The sequence below is a fragment of the Erythrolamprus reginae genome, chromosome 2 (assembly GCF_031021105.1).
Source record: "Erythrolamprus reginae isolate rEryReg1 chromosome 2, rEryReg1.hap1, whole genome shotgun sequence".
Taxonomy (NCBI): Eukaryota; Metazoa; Chordata; class Lepidosauria; order Squamata; family Dipsadidae; genus Erythrolamprus; species Erythrolamprus reginae.
The window spans coordinates 33,711,012-33,733,447 of NC_091951.1; the positions used below are offsets into that span (position 1 = coordinate 33,711,012).

At 42.7% G+C, this 22,436-nt stretch overlaps 1 protein-coding gene across 1 annotated transcript in view; it reads right to left on the minus strand.

Annotated features, from left to right (window-relative positions):
• The window catches only part of AIF1 (allograft inflammatory factor 1), a 59,455-nt gene extending 42,389 nt beyond the window's left edge, over positions 1-17,066 (minus strand). Inside the window, exons 1-4 of the mRNA XM_070737663.1 lie at positions 16,876-17,066; positions 14,048-14,162; positions 5,237-5,441; positions 2,286-2,367 (exon numbers count right to left, since the gene is read on the minus strand). Of these exons, the coding sequence (XP_070593764.1) occupies positions 2,286-2,367; positions 5,237-5,441; positions 14,048-14,162; positions 16,876-17,022 (549 nt within the window). The 5' untranslated portion in view covers positions 17,023-17,066. The remainder of the gene's footprint in view (positions 1-2,285; positions 2,368-5,236; positions 5,442-14,047; positions 14,163-16,875) is intronic.
• Between the last annotated feature and the right edge of the window lie 5,370 nt (positions 17,067-22,436).

Below are 22,436 nucleotides of genomic sequence, written 5' to 3' on the forward strand. Positions count from 1 at the left end.
GGTCTTTTTTTGCCGTCAGACTTCTATGTTTCTATGTTTCTATATATATAAAGATAATATGTAAAAATAGAGGAGAAGATACATGAAAGGAAGAAAATATATATGATATATGAGATAAAGGAAAGACAATTGGACAGGGGACGAAAGGCACACTAGTGCACTTATGTACGCCCCTTACTGGCCTCTTAGGAACCTGGAGAGGTCAATCGTGGATAGTCTAAGGGAGAAATGTTGGGGGTTAGGGGTTGACACTATTGAGTCCGGTAATGAGTTCCACGCTTCGACAACTTGATTGTTAAAGTCATATTTTTTACAGTCAAGTTTGGAGCGGTTAATATTAAGTTTGAATCTATTGCGTGCTTTTGTGTTGTTGCAGTTGAATTGAATTTTGCATGTAGCAAAATTGCGCACAGTGATGCAGGTGCACCTGTGTTTGGGAATACGGGCGTACCTGTGTCTCCGTGTGCAATTTTCCTACCTACAGAAGCATAATTCCACTCAAACTCATGGTACCTCCAGAGCCGCGGAGGCGAGCCCAATTAGGCATTCTGGCTAGCAGCCCACCCCTGTGTGCAGGCCACGCCCACCCTAGCTCCACAAAGTGGAACATCATGATACATCAAGTGATAGCAACATGATAGTGTGACTTTGACATATATGTCCTAAGATATTGGTCTGGATCACGACAAGGCAAATAACCAAAACTGGAGCTGCAAAACCAAGAGGGAAACCCCACCCCCAAGATTGCAGAGTGTTGGTATGTCTCGGTATAGCTAGGCTATGAGACCTTTGACATACACCGAGCAGAGAATTTTAACAGAATGTGGATATGTGGTAAAGCCAAAGAAAAAGACACAGACTTAGTTATGCTTAATAAGTACTATTTACATATACAGTGATCTCTCGATTAGCGCGGGGGTTACGTTCCAAGACCTCCCGCGCTAATCGATTTCCGCGTTATAGTGGTGCGGAAGTAAAAAACACCATCTACGCATGCGCGCCATTTTTTTTCATGGCCGCACATGCGCAGATGGTGGAGTTTGCGTGTGGGCGGCGGGGAAGACCAAGGGAAGTTTCCTTCAGCCGCCCAACAGCTGATCTGCTCCGCAGCGCGGAAGCAGCGAGGAGCCGAAGATGGGGTAAAGGCAAAGGGGAAACCCCATCTTCGGCTCCTCGCTGCTGCCGCGCTGCGGAGCGGATCAGGTGTTGGGCGGCTGAAGGAACCTTCCCTTGGTCTTCCCGCCGCCCAGGCAAAGGGGAAACCCCAGATCGCTTGCCGCTTGCCGCTTGCCGTATTGCAGCTTGGAGCCTTGCTTCGCCTCCTTCGCTGCAATACGGCAAGCGGCAAGCGATCTTGGGGTTTCCCCTTTGCCTGGGCGGCGCTGGGGCCATGCGGAGCCGCTCATCTAGGGGGGCGTGGACCGGCAAGGTGCCCTCCGCTCTCTCTCTTTCTCTCCCTGTTACCGGTGTGGTATAAGAGAGAGAAAGAAAGAGAAAGGAGGGCGACTTGCCAGTCCACGCCCCCCTGGATGAGCGGCCCCGCATGGCCCCAGCGCCGGACTCCGCTGTTGCCTCCGCCCTTGTTCGGCTCTGCAGCTGAGAGGCCACGTCCACTCCCTCCTCGGTGTCCCCGGCACCCAGCGTCCCCACGCCGCCTCCACCTCCCGGTAATGCGCCCAACCTCTGCCTCTCTCTTTCTCTCTCATATACCACGCCGGCAACAGGGAGAGAAAGAGAGAGAGAACTAGCGCGGACTTATAGAAACATAGAAACATAGAAGACTGATTATTATTTTGATTATTTTATTATTAATTATTTTTTAATTAATATTTTTTGAAAAACCGCGTTGCAGCGTTTCGCGCTAATCGAGACCGTGCTAATCGAGGGATCACTGTATACAAAACAGAAACAATCCATAACAAGCACTAAGCAAACACAAGCACTAAGCAAGTACACTCCCCCCTCAAGGCAAAGCAAAAGTGAATGAGCGATAAAGCATCATTGAGGGAAGGAGTACTGGCACCCTCTTATGGCGAAGCAGCCCAAAATATTTAAAGTGATAGTACAAGAGACTACAATAGGTAGTTTACAATGGCAAACCCTAACAACTATGTACCTTGTACTAACATAGAGTATGATGCTCTCCTTGACTGAGGAATTCTGGAAATTAAAGTCTGCATGTCTTTAAGTTGTTAAGCTTGAGAAAGACTGCAACACAGAACACACAAATAAATTTGCAGGTGTTTAGCCATAAATCAGGAACTGCCAGAGTAAAGGAGACTCACCAAGGCTGTTTTGGGAATGACCGAGATGATCAGAGTCATGTAGTTTTGCGATGAACTGGTTTTCGCTGTAAATGTTGCAAGACTGAAAGAAAGATTAGTGGTGATTGTTAATAATGCAGGCATATCCTTGGATATGTTATCTTTTAAGAGCCATGGGGGTACAGTGGTTAGAGTGCAGTACTGCAGGCTACTTCTGCTGCCTGCCAACTGCCTGCAATTTGGTAGTTCAAATCTCACCAGGCTCAAGGTTGACTTGGCCTTCCATCCAGATTGTTGGGGGAAATATGCTGACTGTGTAAACTGCTTAGAGAGGACTATAAAAATGCTGTGAACCAGTATATATGTCTAAGTGCTGTTGTTTATTTTTTATTTATTATTAGAGTTGGAAGGGACCTTGTAGGCCATCTAGTCCAACCCCCTGTTCAAGCGGGAGTCCCTACACCATTTGGACATATATGGCTGTCTAGTCTTCCTTTGAAAGTCTGAAGTGTTGGAGCTCTCACAACCTCTGCAGGCAAATTGTTTCACTGGTTGATCACTCTCACCATCAGAAAATTTATCCTTATTTCCAGATTGAATCTCTCCTTGGTCAGCTTTGATCCATTATTCTTTGTCTGGCCTCCTGGTGCTTTGGAAAACAGCCTGACCCCTATAGTAGCCCCTCAAGTATTGGAACATTGCTATCATGTCACCCCTGCCCCTTCTCTTTGCCAGAGAGGGGCGGCATACAAATCTAATAAATAAATAAATAAATAAATAAATAAATAAATAAATAAATAGATAGATAGATAGATAGATAGATAGATAGATAGATAGATAGATAGATAGATAGATAGATAGATAGATAGACAGATAAATAAAATAATAAAATAATAAAATAATAAAATAATAAAATAATAAAATAATAAAATAATAAAATAAAATATAATAAAATAAAATAAAATAAAATAAAATTTATTATTATTATTATTATTATTATTATTATTATTATTATTATGTCAATACAACACAGCAAATGAGATCACTATGCTGGATTTCGTATTTCATCACCAGTCGGGTGCTTCCTAAGCACCTAGGACTGTGTGATGCAGCAGTGAATAATAATAATAATAATAATAATAATAATAATAATAATAATAATAATATAATAATAATAATAATAATAATAATTTATTAATTAAGTATTGGAACTGCAATCCTATCTGCTTCGAGATCCCCTCTAAGGAATCTTTCCTTTTAACCCAAGTCAAACTGTAGATATAAATGTTGGAATAAATAGAAGGCAAGAATGATTGAGGGAGGAAGTGGCTTTCTAACAACTGGGTTTATATATTGTACTTAAACCGTAATGTAAATTGTTTGGGTTTTGGCTCAGTGTGCCGTTCAGCCGCAGCCATTATGGTTTAGAAACTGGATTCAGCAGAGGGAGGGGAAAGCTACTTTTATACCAATGCTTGGCAGTGCTTGACATACAACCACAAATTGAGCCCAACATTTCGGTGGCTTAATGACAACTTTGAAATTAATTTTGCCCCCTTTTAAGGACTTTTCCTGCCACAGCTGTAAAAAATGAACCACTGCAGTTGTTAAGTTAGAAACATGATGTCAAACCTGCTCCCAACTTAGACATTTCAGAAAAGAAAGACCTGCGGCCATTTGTTTGAAGAGATAGGTTCTTTTACTAAAGTTAAGTGGTTGCAGAGAAAGTAAAGCTAGATCTGAACATTCCCATGCAAAGGTCACACTGTCGCCCCTTTCCTGGGACTCCCCTCCCTTGACCAGTGTCCAATAGGATGTCTTTTGGATGTTTTGAGAATGATTCAGAGCTTGGCGCCTCTCACTGCAGTTTTGCATTTGTTTCCCAGGCTAGGTGTCCTTGGAGGTAGGTTTATTCCGGTTTGGCACCTCTTGTTTGTTTATTTTATTTTATTTTATTTTATTTTATTTTATTTATTTTTTATTTTTTATTTTATTTTATTTTATTTTATTTTATTTTATTTATTTTATTTTATCTTATCTTATCTTATCATTTTATTTTATTTTATTTTATTTATCTTATCTTATCATATCTTATCATATCTTATTTTATTTTATTTTATTTTATTTTATTTTATTTTATTTTATTTTATTTTATTTTATTTTATTTTATTTTATTTTATTTTATTTTATTTTATTTTATTTTATTTTATTTTATTTTATTTTATTTTATTTTATTTTATTTTATTTTATTTTATTTTATTTTATTTTATTTTATTTTATTTTATTTTATTTTATTTTATTTATTAAATTTATAGGCCATCCTTCTACTAATGGACTCAGGGCAGCATACAAAAATAAAACAAAGGTACAGAATTTAAAAACCCAAATATTGGAAAACCATTTATCCATCTCTCATCCAATACAACTGACATACTACTGGCTGGAGCAGAGTGTTATCGCTCAACGGTCCCAGGCCTGCCGGCAAAGCTGTGTTTTTAAAGCCTTTCAAAAACCCAGGAGGGTGGGAGCAGGGTGAATCTCTGAGGGGAGTTGATTCCAGAGGACCAGAGCTGCCACAGAGAAGGCCCTTCCCCACGGTCCTGCCAACCAGCACTGCTTGGCTGATGGGACCCAGAGAAGGCCAGGTCCGTGGTATCTGGCTGGTCAGTGGAACATGTGGGGCAAAAGACGGTCTGTAAATAATCTGGTACTAGGCCATGTAGGGCTTTGTAGGTAATAACCAACATTTTAAATTGTGTTCAGAGACCACTCAGAAGCCAGTGCAGCTCATGGAGTTGTAGAAACAGCGGGAGGTGTTGCTTCTCCTCAATACTTCCTAATATTTTTCTTCTCATTTCCAGGCCAATATTACCGCCCTAAATCCCTTCCCCTACTCCCTTGCAATTGAGTGAAGAAGTCAAAGGTGGCAGACCTGACACACAATTTCTAAAACGTTAGCATTGCTATCCTACCTTGAGGCAAAGTCGGAGCTCTTGGCAGGTGCCACAAACGTTGCCGTGAGAATGGTGCTCTCTCCTTTCCTCAGGAAACTTTGTACAGGTCTAAAGCTCTGTAGGAAGCCCAGCTCATCCCGGACGTTAAAGGTGAACGTTGCAGCTGCTCCATCATTCACCGCCTGGACAGAGAACTCTAGGCTTCCACCGGGCAACAACGTACCTTGGAAATATAATAGGACATGGGCTGGATACAGGGTGCTTACATCCGGCCCACGGGGCCAGCCTGGAAATTGAGCTGGGGTGGCGCAGTGGTTAGAGTGGAGCACTGCAGGCTACTTCAGCTAACTGCTAGCTGTAGTTACATAGAAACATAGAAACATAGAAGACTGACGGCAGAAAAAGACCTCATGATCCATCTAGTCTGCCCTTATACTATTTCCTGTATTTTATCTTACAATGGATATATGTTTATCCCAGGCATGTTTAAATTCAGTTATTGTGGATTTACCAACCACGTCTGCTGGAAGTTTGTTCCAAGGATCTACTACTCTTTCAATGAAATAATATTTTCTCACGTTGCTTTTGATCTTTCCCCCAACTAACTTCAGATTGTGTCCCCTTGTTCTTGTGTTCACTTTCCTATTAAAAACACTTCCCTCCTGAACCTTATTTAACCCTTTAAGATATTTAAATGTTTCGATCATGTCCCCCCTTGTCCTTCTGTCCTCCAGACTATACAGATTGAGTTCATTAACTCTTTCCTGATACGTTTTATGCTTAAGACCTTCCACCATTCTTGTAGCCCGTCTTTGGACCCGTTCAATTTTGTCAATATCTTTTTGTAGGTGAGGTCTCCAGAACTGAACACAGTACTCCAAATGTGGTCTCACCAGCTCTCTATATAAGGGGATCACATAGTTCAGCAGTTCAAATCTCACCACCGGATCAAGGTTGACTCAGCCTTCTGTCCTTCCGAGGTGGGTAAAATGAGGACCCAGATTGTTGGGGGGCAATATGCTGATTCTGTAAACAGCTAAGAGAGGCCTGTAAAAGCACTATGAAGCAGTATATAAGTCTAAATGCTATTGTTATATGTATGGATATAAAGTTTGTGAAAAAGAATTACATAAAAAAAGACTTTTGACTTGATTTCAAAGTTATGATGGGCACTTTCCCCAAACAGTCACACAATCACAATTTTGGCATACAAATCTAATAAATAATAATAATAATAATAATAATAATAATAATAATACTGTTGTTGTTACTGTTGTGAGCCACCCCGAGTCTGCGGAGAGGGGTGGCATACAAATCTAAATAATAATAATAATAATAATAATAATAATAATAGTAGTAGTAGTAGTAGTAGTAGTAGTAGTAGTAGTAGTAGTAAAAATAGAGCTATGTGCGCAGCTCCGGTTGTTCTGCTGTGAGATTTTGCTTCTGTGCCTGTGCACAAGGGGACGCGCACGGGTGTGAAATTTCAGAGATTTTTTGCTTCTGCACATGCAAGGAAGCAAAAAAAAATCACCAAAATCTCTCTCATGTGCGTGTCCCATCATGAGATTTTGCTTCCTGTGCATGCGCAGAAACAAAATCTCGCTGGGATGCCTGTGTGCGCTCGCCAGACACCCAGAGCTGTGCATACAGTGCTCTGGTAACAATGGCAGCAGCAACCCCTGCCTGGTCACTGGGCATCAATAACTTTTATTTTGTAAGGCTGACTTGCAGGTTTCCATGGAGCTGAAATACCGTTGGAAGCAAAGCAGAATTGCCGACTTCCCTTTTCATTTTGTTTCAGCAACGGATAAGGAAGGAAATGGAAAAAGGAAAGTGAGCAATTCAGTGCCTTGAATAGCAAAGACAACAGAAGTGCTGGTCCTGGAGTCTGCAGGCCCTTCATGGCATTGGACCAGAGTATCTCTGAGACCGCCTTCTGCTGCACGAATCCCAGCGACCAATTAGGTCCCACAGAGTGGGCCTTCTCCGGATCCTGTCAACTAAACAATGTTGTTTGGCGGGCCCCAGGGGAAGAGCCTTCTCTGTGGCAGCCCCGACTCTCTGGAACCAGCTCCCCCCAGAGATTAGAACTACCCCCACCCTCCTTGCCTTTTGTAAACTCCCACCTTTGTCGTTAGGCTTGGGGGAACTGAGATATCTCCCCCGGGCCTATACAATTTATGTATTTATTTATTTATTTATTATTTAGATTTGTATGCCGCCCCTCTCCGAAGACTCGGGGCGGCTCACAACAGAATAAAACAAATCATAAATAATCAGAAAACTTTAAAATTTATACAAGATTTAAAAGAACCCCATAAACTAACAGACGCACACACAAACATACCATGCATAAATTAAACATGCCCGGGGGAGGTGTTTCAGTTCCCCCATGCCTGACGGCAGAGGTGGGTTTTAAGGAGTTTACAGAAGGCAGGGAGAGTAGGGGCAGTTCTAATCTCTGGGGGGAGTTGGTTCCAGAGAGTTGGTGCCGCCACAGAGAAGGCTCTTCCCCTGGGGCCCGCCAACCGACATTGTTTAGTTGACGGGACCCGGAGAAGGCCCACTCTGTGGGACCTAATTGGTCGCTGGGATTCGTGCGGCAGTAGGCGGTCTCGGAGATATTCTGGTCCAGTGCCATGAAGGGCTTTAAAGGTCATAACCAACACTTTGAATTGTGACCGGAAATTGATCGGCAGCCAATGCAGACTGCGGAGTGATGGTGAAACATGGGCATACCTGGGTAAGCCCATGACTGCTCTCGCAGCTGCATTCTGCACGATCTGAAGTTTCCGAACACTTTTCAAAGGTAGCCCCATGTAGAGAGCATTACAGTAGTCGAACCTCGAGGTGATGAGGGCATGAGTGACTGTGAGCAATGAGTCCCGGTCCAGATAGGGCCGCAACTGGTGCACCAGGCGAACCTGGGCAAACGCCCCCCTCACCACAGCTGAGAGATGGTTTTCTAATGTGAGCTGTGGATCGAGGAGGATGCCCAAGTTGCGGACCCTCTCTGAGGGGGTCAATAATTCCCCCCCCAGGGTGATGGACGGACAGATGGGATTGTCCTTGGGAGGCAGAACCCACAGCCACTCCGTCTTATCCGGGTTGAGTTTGAGTCTGTTGACACCCATCCAGGCCCCAACAGCCTCCAGGCACCAGCACATCATTTCCACCGCTTCATTGACTGGGCATGGGGTGGAGATGTAAAGCTGGGTATCATCGGCATATTGATGATACCTCACCCCATGCCCTTGGATGATCTCACCCAGCGGTTTCATGTAGATGTTAAATAGCAAGGGGGAGAGGACCGACCCCTGAGGCACCCCACAAGGGAGAGACCTCGGAGCCGACCTCTGACCCCCCACTAACACCGACTGCGACCGGCCAGAGAGGTAGGAGGAGAACCACTGGAGCACAGTGCCTCCCACCCCCAGCCCCTCCAACCGGTGCAGAAGGATACCATGGTCGATGGTATAGAAAGCCGCTGAGAGATCGAGGAGCACCAGGACAGAGGATAAACCCCTGTCCCGGGCCCGCCAGAGATCATCCATCAACGCGACCAAAGCGGTTTCCGTGCTGTAACCAGGCCTGAAACCCAACTGCTGGGGACCTAGATAATCAGCTTCTTCCAAGGACCGCTGGAGCTGGAGTGCCACCACCTTCTCAACAACCTTCCCCATAAAGGGAAGGTTGGAGACTGGACGATAGTTGTTAAGTACGGCTGGGTCCAGTGAGGGCTTCTTGAGGAGGGGGCGCACAAGCGCTTCTTTATAGAGTGATGGAAAAACTCCCCTCCCCAAGGAAGCGTTGGTAATCTCCTGGGCCCAGCTCCGTGTCACCTCCCTGCTGGCCGAGACCAACCCGGAGGGACACGGATCCAGTAAGCAGGTGGCGGAACTCACAGCTCCAATGGCCTTGTCCACTTCATCAGGTGTCACCAGATCAAACTCTTCCCAGACAGGTGGACAAGTACGTGCCCCAGTCACCTCGACTGACTCGTTGTCAGTCGACACTGTTTTACAATTGGAGTCGAGGTCGGCCCGGATCTGAGCGACTTTATCAGCGAAAAACGTGTTAAACTCCTCGGCACTACTCTGGAAGGGCTCCCCAACTCCCCCCTGATTAAGAAGGGAGCGGGTCACCCTAAACAGAGCGGCCGGGCGGGATTCCGCTGATGCAATCAAGGCGGCATGGTACGCGCATCTTGCCGCCTTGAGCGCCACTTTGTAAGTCTTAATAAAAGCTCTTACAAGTGTTCGATCAGATTCAGACCTACTCTTCCTCCATCGCTTCTCTAGACGTCTCTTTTGGCGTTTCAACTCCCGGAGCTCCTCGTTGAACCATGGGGCTCTACGGGGTCTAGCGCCACGGAGAGGTCGCAAAGGCGCAATCCGGTCAAGAGCCTCCGCAGCAGCCATATTCCAGGCCTCCGCAAGAGACTCCGCCGAACTGTGGACAAGTGCCTCTGGTATAACCCCAAGCGCCGTCTGAAAGCCCTCTGGGTCCATCAGGCGTCTGGGGCGGAACATCTTCATTGGTTCCGCCTCCCTGCGGGGAAGGATTGGAGCCAGGAAGTCGAGCCTTAGTAGGAAATGGTCTGACCAAGACAAAGGCAATGGTTCTAAGCCCCTTAATCTCAGACCATTACTCAATTGCTCGGAAAGGAATACCATGTCAGGTGCGTGCCCTCCCTCGTGAGTCGGACCCTGTACTACTTGAGTCAGGTCCATTGGTGTCATGGTGGCCATGAACTCCTGTGCCAACCCAGAGGTTTCGCCGAGCGACGGCAGATTGAAGTCCCCCAGGACAATAAGCCCGGGGAACTCCACCGCCAACCCGACTACCTCCTCGAGTAGCACAGGCAGGGCTTTTGACACGCAGCTGGGAGGCAGGTACGTGAGAAATAAGCCCACCTGAACCCCTAAGTCCAACTTCAGCAAGAGAGACTCGCAACCCGCAATTTCCGGAGCAATGAGCCTACGCAGGCAAAGGCTCTCCCTGGCTACAATAGCCACTCCTCCCCCCCTTCCCTGGGGTCGAGGTTGATGCCATATCTGAAACCCGGCTGGGCAAATTTCAGAGAGAGGAACACCTCCCTCTGGGCCCAGCCAGGTTTCAGTAATACAAGCCAGGTCGGCCTCCTCATCCAGGATCAGGTCCCGGATGAGGAGAGCTTTATTTACCACCGACCTGGCGTTGAGCAGCAGCAACCTGAGTCCAGGGCCAGAGTTACACTCATCACCAGTACCCAAGGTTGGGCTCACAGAGCCAGAACAAGGGACCGTTATTAAGCAACGGTCTCTCGTTCCCCTGGAACGGCTAGCTCTGTGGCCCCCGCCATATCTGCCTCTCCCCAGCAACACAGGGATATTCCGACCCTCCGCCACCCCAGAGATCAGTGCCCCCTCCCCTCCCGCCTCTCCGGCGTCAGGTGGCCCAAATATCTCATTCATACTATTCATACTATTCCCATTCACCCCTCCCCTGACATAACCCCACCCACTCCAGCCATCGCATTCATACCAATCATTCCTCCCATACATATCATTACACCCACTCCAATTATACATCAGTTAAACCCCCCCAATTAATTAAAATAGATTAAATATTGCTAATATGTAAGACATAAATACAAATCTAAGTAAGTTAAGATAAAAAGTTAATAAGTTAATAAATTAGTATAAAAAATAAAATATAAAATATAAAATATAAAATCAGATCTTAATTGACATCAATCCTCGGTCAATCAACCAATCCAGGTCCGAAATCCTCTACAGATCTTCCATGTAGTCTCAGTGTCTTAAAAGTCTGCTGTGTTTTTTCTATAGTCTTGCCACTAGGGGGCGCAGTTCTTCCATGATCTTAATAATAGTTGAGGGGATGAGAAGATGATGAAAATAGGAAAATGGTGGAAGTGAAAATGGTGAAGGGGGGGGGGGGAGATGACAGTAATAACAAAATAGGAATTAAACAATAAACAATATCCCCAGTCTAATTAGCCATGATGGTTCTAGGCAGTTAATTCCACAATTCTCACCCCCTCTAGTTCTTCAGGTCACAATTAGTCTCTGTGGGCACTCATACATTAGTCTCTGCGGGCACTCATACTGGGCGTCTGTCTCCCTCATTCCAACTTTACATCTTTATCCCCCCCTTGGCACCAGCAGCTCTCACCCACTGGTGCCATACGGGGGGGGGGGGGGTTGTTCCTGGATATTCCTTGCCCAACCAGGTGTCCTCCACCACCGACTGCAGGTCGCTCCCACCGGCCTGGGTCGTCAGCGGTTTTGGTCCCTCGAGCAGGCAGGGTCGCCTCAATTCCAGCGCTGATCTCTGCTCCACTCCGCTCCGCTCCATTCTCCTCCATTCCCTTCCTTTCCGTCGACCCCTCGCCTCCACCGCCTCGGCACTGGCACAGGTCACTCTCACTCACCAGTGCCGCGCCAGGAAGCTCGGCTCGGTCCGGCTCGCCACCCTCACAGCTTCCTTCTTCTCCTTCTCCTTCGGCGTTTTTCATTTTACACTCAGACGCGACCGCCATCTTCCGCGTCTCAGCTGATCGCCCCAAAGAGTTCTCTCGGCATTGCAGCCTCCGACGCTCTCCAACAGCAGCAAAGACATTAGTCTCTAGCTGCCTCAGCAGGGGACAAGACATCAGACCAACCTCGGGTCATTTCCAAGCTGGAATGGTCCATTGCCGACGATTTTTACCGTAGTCTCAGGGGAGCGGTGGACCCACCATCTCCACACCGCTCAACCCGGAACTGGAAAAATGTATGGTATGTTTGTACGTATGTCTGCTTAATAATGGGGTTTTAAAAATATTTTAAATTGTAAATTATTAAATTTGTTATGAACTGTTTTATTGTGTTGTGAGCTGCCCCGAGTCTACGGAGAGGGGCGGCATACAAATCTAATAAGTAAGTAAGTAAGTAAGTAAATAAGTAAGTAAGTAAGTAAGTAAGTAAATAAATTGTACACTGTGGGTGTGGCTTCTTTATGATTAGATTAGATTAGTACGCCGCCCCTCTCCGGAGACTCGGAGCGGCTCACAACAAAAAGCACAGTACAAATCCAATAGTTAAAAAGTCTTATTTTGTGGGTGTGGCTTGCTGGCCATGTGAACAGGTGGGAGTGGCTTGATGATCATGTGCCCGGGGGGGGGTGTCATTTCCTGCTCTAGGGGCATTGCTAATCTCCACTTCTAAGCTGAAGAGCAGCACCATCTGAAGACGTCTCCGTGGGCATGTGGCCGGCATGACTAAATGCCAAAGGCCCACGGAGCGCTGTTACCTTCCCACCCAACAACTACTCAGGATGTCATCCCTAATCTGCAAACATCAACTAATCTCCAAACATCAACTGCACCAACTATTCAAAGTGTTACCCCAACAACTAATCAAGATGTTACAACACAGCAATTAAACCAGCACACCACACATCTCAACCAATATTTATAGAAAGATGGCAGCTCTGACCATGCTTGAAGATGACGAGTGGGACCTTGTCAAAACATCACCAAGATTCTATCAATTTTATACGAGAAAGGACCCGAATACACCAAGATTTTTGGCTAACGAGGAACAAGTAATAAAAGGACTGACGAAATATTGGCAGGATGAATTAGAAATTGATGAATGGGATATGGAAGGCATAATTGAAAATATTAAAAGAGTTAAAAATACAAGGATAAGAGAGATGAGAAGAAAAATTTTACATAAATGGTATTATACACCAGTACAACTAGCACGCTTTCAAACGATGATGAAAGGAAATTGTTGGCATGGATGTAAGGAAAAGGGAGTATTTATGCATATGTTTTGGGAATGCAGTAAAGTCCAAAAATTTTGGAAGCAAATACAAACGGAAGTGAATAAAATTACGAATAGTGACTGGAAATTAACCAAGGAAGCAGCACTATTGATAAAAAATAGCGAGGTAAAAGAATATGAAGAAATTAAAATTGCAGCAATAGAAAGTGCCCAAGCAACTATAGTGCTTGGGTGGAAAGATGCTAATAAATGGACGATAAAAAATTGATGCAGGTTCATGGTGGATCACATTCACTATGAAATTATGGAAATTAGATTACATAATTATAATGAAGAGAAATTAGTAGCAACAATGAGGCGGTGGGAAAAGGTTAAAAATCATATATTAATATTAGTAAGCGATGCAAATGTAAAAAATAAAATTCAATTACTCTATAAAGAATGAGCAATGTAACCTGGAGCTGAGGTAAATGAAAGATATAGAATTGAATCTTCCCTGGTGGAGGGATATATGATTTTGTTTGTTTGGTGATGGTACACACATTTATGTTTTGAATTTATGTTTTATCTTTTTGCTAAAATTTTAAAAACTTAATAAAATTTATTTTTTTAAAAAAGATTTTTGGCTAACAGCCCTGGTACTTGACTTAGGTCAGGGATGTCAAACTCAAGGCCCATACACTGGGTCTGGCTCACAGGGCTGTCCTGGAAACAATGAAGGACTGTCCTGTGGTGCCTTTGCCAGAAAAAAATGGAGCTCAGGGGGGCTGTGTGTGTTTTTGCTGGCAGAGGGTTGCAGGAGGCTGTCACAGCCAAAAATGGATCTCAGGAGCTTGTTTTTGCTGCCAGACAGTTGCAGAAGGCTGTCATAGCCAAAAATAGAGCTTAGGCAGAATGCTTGGGCCACCATGTCAAGCTGGCCACGCCCACCCTGGCCACACCTCCAAAAGTCAAACGCAACCCTGATGCGTCCCTCAATGAAATCAAGTTTCACTCTCCTGACTTAGGAGGATCAAAATGGCAAAATTTCATACTGCAGCCAGGGACTTACTGTCTCGGTCTTCCAAGGGTAGAATCCTTATTGATGTCACATGGATAGGATTAATGTTGAGACGTGAGAAGGGCAGGTTGCCGGGAGACAGACCTTCTACTTTTAGCACCGGAGACTGGAAAGTAAAAAAAAAGGGAATTAATGGATTTTACATTGTCTGTCTCTTGCATCTTGAACAGAGAAGAGATGACTCCAATCGTTTCTGCTGTTCCGGGTAGATAACTGTACTCAGATTCCGAGAAGCTGCTTTTTAAAATAAAGATAAACAAAGTCCTTAAAGGCTTAAGAAATTATAGCTACAGTCATTTTTGCAGTTTATAATACTGTACCTGGCTATAGCTTGCTTTAAAAAAAAATCATTTTTGTGCATTTATCTTAATCCTTTGTATGAATACTGTAGTTTTAATTGGGGCAATCTGGATTTTGTTTTTAATGCTGGTGTTTTACATTATGACTGCATTTCTTTGGTTGATTATTTACAGTGGTACCTCTACTTATGAACTTAATTCGTTCCACGACCAGGTTCTTAAGTAGAAAAGTTTGTAAGAAGAAGCAATTTTTCCCATAGGAATCAATGTAAAAGCAAATAATGTGTGCAATTGGGGAAACCACAGGGAGGGTGGAGGCCTTGTTTCCTCCCAGGAGTTTCTTAGAGAGGCCCCACGGAGGCTTCTCCCTGCCTTTTCCAGCCCTGCTTCCTCCCAGGAGATTCCTAGAGAGGTCCCACGGAGGCTCCTCCCTGCCTTTTCTGGTTACAGTTTTGGAAGCTCGGGTTTGTAAGTGGAAAATGGTTCTTGAGAAGAGGCAAAAAAAAATCTTGAACACCTGGTTCTTATCTAGAAAAGTTCGTAAATAGATGCATTTGTAGGTAGAAGTACCACTATATTTGGTACTATACTTATTTAACTTCTTTGCGCAGGGGAGTTTTTTTTAAGTGGACTATAACCTGGGTTCCCCAGCTCCTAGTTGAGCTCTTTCACCACTACGAGTGGTGGGATTTAGCCAGGTGGGACCAGTTCAGGTGAACCAGTAGTAACGACCTGAGGGTGGACCCACTCATCAGTGAAGGGCTGCAAATATTTTTTACTACCACACTGTGGGTGTGGCTTACTTTGTGGGTGTGGCTTGTTGGCCATGTGACCTGGTGGGAGTGGCTTGATTATCATGTGACCAGGGGGGTGGCTTAAAGGTCATGTGACTGGCTTAAAGATGGCCAACTTGACATCACTCACGTCAAGGGCTTGAGTTAGGGTTAGGGTGCCTGGCCTCTCCTTGCCTCAAAGAGATCCAATTTCCCTATTTACTATTACTGAACATCCAAAATATACTATTTAATTATATGCATATGTGCCATATGTGTACATACATATTACACACAGGCACACAAAAATATACATTATCTACTATATAAACTGTATGTGTATGTACACAAACTAACACACTCACACACAGCTCTTCTAAAATTATACACATTCAACCTCATTTACTGCAATAGGAAAAACACACCCAGAGCCCAGAAGGGAAAAAAAAGAAAAAAATTCAATTTTTTTCCTACCAGTTCTGCGTACCTGCCCAATTTTTTTCTACCAGTTCTGCCTATCTGACTGTACCTTCTACCTGTGCGTATAAGCCCATCACTGCCACTCATTCACCTGAGTGAAATCCCACCCTTTATTGCTGTGTTTTGAATGGTGCACGAATGTGTGGACGGTGCACCTGAGCAAATTGCTGCATTGTTTGACATTGCACAAGTGTGGATGGCATGCACGAATGAATTGCTGTGTATGTGTGGATGTTGTGAACGCACACTTCCGATGCTGGGTTGAACCAGTTGTTACAGTGTGGAAAAGCCACCTCTGACCACTATCTCATGCTAGCTCATCTTCTCATCATAGAGAAGGTATTGATTATTCAATTTATATGCGACCCATCTCGCCAAGATGGCTTATAACCCAATAAAAGCAAAATAACATTAAAATATTAAAATATGGATAATGTACCATCAGAAGAAAATGCACCATCAGAAGACTTACTAATTAGGAAAAATATTGGAATGTGGAAAATGGAGTAAACTTACCTTAGAGTTACAGAACAGACAGGATAAAGAATATTATACTTTCTTTTTTGAAAAACTAAATAAGTGATTTTAAGTATTAAAAATATTGTTATAATAGATATAAAGTAATAGATTAAATAATAGTATGATGAATGGAGTATTTTTCAAAATATTAATAATATTAAATGTTGTTTTTATTATTTGTTTAATTAATTGATTGTATTTCTGTATTGATCTGACTATAGTTATATATATATATTTGTAATAGTTAGACTTCTAAGATAAGCAGAGCAATGGTAGCTCCTTTAATGTTAAATGTTGTTTGTCTCGTGTGTTTAAAGAAAATTAATAAAAATATTTGAAAAAAAAAGAATACTATACTGTGTGGATAATTGGATCGAGAAAAAAAATAAAATAAAATAGAACACCTGTAAATTTAAAGAAAAATAGAGAAACCGAAAATTCGGAACGGTAATTGTAAACATGTATTTTACATTCAATGCTTTTGTTACACATTGACTTATGTTTTGCTGTTTTGTTGTTTTTGTTTTCAAAAAACCCAATAAAAATTATTAAAAAATCAAATAAAATATGGGTACTAAAAGACGGTATGAAAATCAGGAATGGCCTCTTATTTATTTAATTCTTATTAAAAAGTAACGATAGTCCGGGTACAAATAAGCAATCAAATCATATTAGGAACCAATCAATATAAATCGTAAGGATACAAGCATACAATCATTAGTGGGAGGAGATTGATGATGGTCCATACCATTGAATCCAGATGAATTGGAGCAAAGGCCAAGATATTGCCAAGGGCATCTGATGTTTGGTTTAAAACGATGGAGTGAATAGGGCCTCCTAGTCCATCAGAAATGACCAGACGCTGCATCTGGGTACCTCTGGCCTCTCCCAGCATCTTTATGGATATGGTATAGTTTGATCCTGAGAATAATGTAGAAAGTTAGCAGTCTCTGGAGATTCTCAGTCATCGTGCTTCTCCTAAAGGTGGTTTCCTTCAGCTCTTGCTGGGTGGTGGGGAATGGAAGGATTTATACTCCTTGAAGATTTATATTCCTTGCAATAAGCCCCAGCTGTCTGCAAGGAATATCAATCCTTCCATTCCCCACCATCCAATCTTCTTGGTTAAGAAGCAAAATGCCTTCAAAGAAAATATACCACTTTATAAGGCATTGGTAAGGCCACACTTGGAATACATGTACTGGATTCAGTTTCGGTCGCCATGATGCAAAAAGGATGTTGAGACTCTAGAAAGAGTGCAGAGAAGAGCAACAAAGATGATTAGGGGATTGGAGGCTAAAACATATGAAGAATGGTTGCAGGAACTGGGCATGGTTAGTTTAATGGAAAGAAGGACCAGGGGAGACATGATAGCAGTGTTTCAATATCTCAGGGGTTTCCACAAAGAAGAGGGAGTCAAGCTAATCTCCAAAGCAACTGAGGGTAGGACAAGAAGCAATGGGTGGAAAGTAATCAAGGAGAGAAGCCACATAGAGCTAAGGGGAAGCTTCCTGACAGTAAGAACAATTGATCTGTGGAACAGCTTGCCTCCAGAAGTTGTGAACGTTCCAAAACTGGAAGTTTTTAAGAAGAAGTTGGATAACCATTTGTCTGAAATGGTGTAGGGTTCCCTGCCTAAGTAGGGGGTTGGACTAGAAGACCTCCAAGGTCCCTTCCAACACTATAATTCTATTCTAAAAAACAAGAAAGTCCAGTTGCTGCTTTACAAGACTTACCTTTCATAAGTGGCCCTTGAATTGGAAGCATGTATCCATTCTGCTTCTGCATTATCTGATAAGTAAAGTCCAGCAAACTCTTCCCTGTAATCTCCACCTCATAAAAGCCCCTTGGAGTCATAGATACAATCCACCGACCTGGCTGAGGGAGAGGAGATACCTTCGCGGCCTTGTGATTGCTGGTCTCAATCATCATATGGGGTTTTCTGAATGGCTCACCTATCGAGAAATGTCACAAAGAGGATTGAATTGCAGTGTGCATTGGTTGCCGATCAGTTTCCGGTCACAATTCAAAGTGTTGGTTATGACCTACAAAGCCCTTCATGGCATCGGACCAGAATATCTCCGGGACCGCCTTCTGCCGCATGAATCCCAGCGACCAGTTAGGTCTCACAGAGTTGGCCTTCTCTGGGTCCCGTCAACTAAACAATGTCGTTTGGCAGGACCCAGGGGAAGAGCCTTCTCTGTGGCGGCCCCGACCCTTTGGAACCAACTCCCCTCAGAAATCAGAGTTGCCCCCACCCTCCTTGCCTTTCGTAAGCTCCTTAAAAACCCACCTCTGTCATCAGGCATGGGGGAATTGAGACTTTCCCTTCCCCCTAGGCTTATAAAATTTATGTATGGTATGTCTGTATGTATGATTAGTTTCTTAAATTGGGGTTTTTAAATTAACTTAAATATTAGATTTGTTTACATTGTATTATTATTTTGTTAGCCGCCCCGAGTCTACAGAGAGGGGCGGCATACAAATCTGATAAATAAATAAATAAATAAATAAGTAAATAAATAAATAAATAAATTACAAGTGGTCCTCAACTTATGACCACAATTGAACCCACATTTTCTGTGACTAAATGACACATCTGTTGAGTGAGCTTTAACCCATTTTTTCTTTTTTTTCTTTAAAAAAAATATGTTTATTGAATTTAAAATAAATCAACATACAACATAAAAAGATACAAATGCAAAATGCAAAATATACATATATACAAGACCAACATATAAAAAACAAGAAAAAAATGTGTATTACAGCATTAGATATCGCTATTGCAAGTCTATTATGTTCTTAACTTTGATTTTCTTCCTATCCTTATCATCTTTCAGCATCCATTGTGTCCTATATAATATTATTTATTGTACTGATTTTTTTTGGTGTTCCAACCATTTACACCAATTCTCCCAAATTTTATAGAATTCTGTGTCCTCTTTATTGTGTTGTCATTTTGCACATTTCTGCACATTTGGGCATTCTGTGCATGTGCAGAGGGTGAAAGAACCCAAATGGCGGTGTCCGGGAGGGTGGGTGAGAGGGCGGAGCCTCACGCTCCCTTCACGACCGGCTCTCCCATTACTGACAGACATGAGCAAACTAGAAGCATTTCACCCCTGTCCTGGACACAACGACCGTCATAAATACGAGTCATTAGCCAAGCATCTGAATTTTGATAATGTGATCACAAGGATAGTGCAACGGTCCTAAGTGTGAAAACCAGTAATAAATCACTTTTTTCGGCATCACAACTTTAAATCATCACTAAATGAACTACAGTATTTTAAGTTGAAGACTGCCCACAGAGGTTAAAATGGCTGGCATTATGGCTTCCTCCAATTCAGGACATCCACAATCGTGCATTGGAAGCTCCTCCCCCGTTTTTATATGTGTCCCGTGTCAGACAAGGAAAAGTGTTTGCTTGCATAGCTGCAGCCTTTCTTTGACCTTTTGAATACAGTGTTCCCTCGATTTTCGCGGGGGATGCATTCTGAGACCACCCACGAAAGTTGAATTTCCGCAAAGTAGAGATGTGGAAGTAAATACACCATTTTTGGCTATGGTCAGTATCACAAGTCATCCCTTAACACTTTAAACCCCTAAATTACCATTTCCTATTCCCTTAGCAACCATTTACTCACCTTTATTACTGGTACTCACCATTGAATAAGACACTTAGTGATCCTGATATTTATAAACATAATTATTTATTAACAATTTTTTTTTTTTGTTATTCATTTGCAAAAATTATTAGTTTGGCAATGACGAATGATGTCATCGGGCGGGAAAAACCGTGGTATAGAAAAAAACCCACAAAGTATTTTTTAATTAATATTTTTTGAAAAACCGTGGTATAGGCTATTCGCGAAGTTTGAGCCCATGAAAATTGAGGGAACATTGTACTCCGTAACAGATTAACAGACTTGGAGGGGACCTTTTAGGCCATCTAGTTCAACCCCCCTGCCCATACAGGATACCCTTTGGGGGTGTTTGTGGTGGTCCGAGTGTTCCACCAGTGAAAACGGGCTCCCGAACTCCATTTTTGGCTATGATGGCCTCCTGCATACCTCTGCTAGTGAAAATTGCACTCAGGAAGGCTGTAGGTGGCCCTGCCGAACTCCATTTTTGCTGTCAGAGGCACTGTGGGCCAGTCTTTTGATATTTCCAGGTTGACCCCCATGGACAAGATCTAAGCACCTTGCGGGCCAGATCTCTCCCCTGGGCCTTGAGTTTGACACCCCTGCCCTACACCATTTCTGACAGAGTCTGGTCCCTTCTAGAACGCTTCCAGTGATGAAGCTCCCCCAATTTCTGGAGGCAAACCTGTTCCATTGTTTGATTGTTCTGTCAGAAAATTTATCCTTATTTCCAGGTTGATTCTTTCCTTGTTCAGTTTCCATCTATTTCTACTCAGTTCAATTACCTGAAGGTTGCCAGATATTAAAGTTGAATCTCTCATGCCTTAAAGTCACGACTGAGATTGATATTTCGGAGAGGGTTTCATCCACGGGGAAGGAGAACTGAGATCCATCCACACGATTATGGGCTATTTTAACACGAGCGGCATTCATGGACAGCTCCAGTACGCCAAGGGCTTTAGAAAGTTGTTTTTTCTTTGTCTTCAGATAGTAGCCACCAGAAAAGGATGCTAATTCTTCGTAGACGTTATCATAAGCTCTCTGAGAGGCTCTAGCATTCCTTTTAACAGCTTCTGCAAAAAATGAAATACTCATTTAGTCTTTTATTTTATTTATTTTTAAAAATGATTTTTATTTACATATAAACAGTTAAACAGATAAACAATAACAACTTACAGTACATTGCATACAATACAAAAAAAATAAATAAAAGGCGTGCATGTAGTATGTCTCCTCTCCCCTCCTGAGGCTGGCTTAATTGACAGCTTCCTTATTTTAATTTTAGCGGTATTATAACCAATGGTTAATCAATAGCATGTAATTTGTGATTTATAGCATGCAGTATTACATTCTTTAGTTCTTGTTTTACAATTTGAAATCATATATTCCATTAACTAAACAAAGAAAAGAGTTGTATTTAATTCTTTAGTAGTTTGTATTTATAACATTTGTTGTCACGCAGCACTACTAGTAGTTATTCTTTTATTCAACTGTCTTTTAATTGGCTCCTCCCAAGTTTACCAAAAACAAGCAAATTGTTTTTGAAAAGTGCCCTTTTGTAGGTAATCCTGGACCTACGACCACAGTTGAGCCCCAAATTTATGTTGCTAAGAAGGATATTAGTTAAGTGAGTTTGGCCAACATCTCTTGGCACATTTCTTAAGCGAATCACTGGAACTGTTAAGTTAGTAACCTGGTTGTTAAGTGAATCTGGCTTCCGGCATTGACTTTGCTTGACAGGAAGCCAGGGATGACAAAATCCAAATGATCATAAATATGAACCAGTTGTCAAGCCTCTGAATTTTGATACATGACCATGGGGAGGCTGCAGCAAGTCATAAGTTTGAAAAACGCTCATAAGTCACTTTTTTTCAATGCCATTATAACGTTGGTCAATAAGTGAACCATTGTAAGTCGAGGATTACCTCTACCTGTTATTTATCATTTTTATTTCATGCAGTTTTATACATTTGACCAAGGCTCATATGACATGCTAGCTGAAGCTGACTCTAAGTGAGAAAGTTTGTTAAGTTAGTGTTGACCCATAGAAACATAGAAGATTGACGCAGAAAAGACCTCATGGTCCATCTAGTCTGCCCTTATACTATTTCCAGTATTTTATCTTAGGATGGATATATGTTTATCCCAGTCATGTTTAAATTCAGTTACTGTGGATTTACCAACCACGTCTGCTGGAAGTTTGTTCGAAGCATCTACTATTCTTTCAGTAAAATAATATTTTCTCACGTTACTTCTAATCTTTCCCCCAACTAACCTCAGATTGTGTCCCTTTGTTCTTGTGTTCACTTTCCTATTGAAAACACTTCCACCTGAACCTTATTTAACCATTTAACATATTTAAATGTTTCGATCATGTCCCCCCTTTCCCTTCTGTCCTCCAGACTATACAGATTGAGTTCATTAAGTGTTTCCTGGTATGTTTTATGCTTAAGACCTTCCACCATTTTTGTAGCCCATCTTTGGACTCATTAAATTTTATCAATATCTTTTTGTAGGCGAGGTCTCCAGAACTGAACAGAGTACTCCAAATGTGGTCTCACCAGTGCTCTATACAGTTTACATTTTACAATCTTTCTTTCCATAGTTGTTAAGCGAATCACTACAGTTGTTCAGTTAGTAATATGGCTGTTAAGTGAATCTGGCTTCC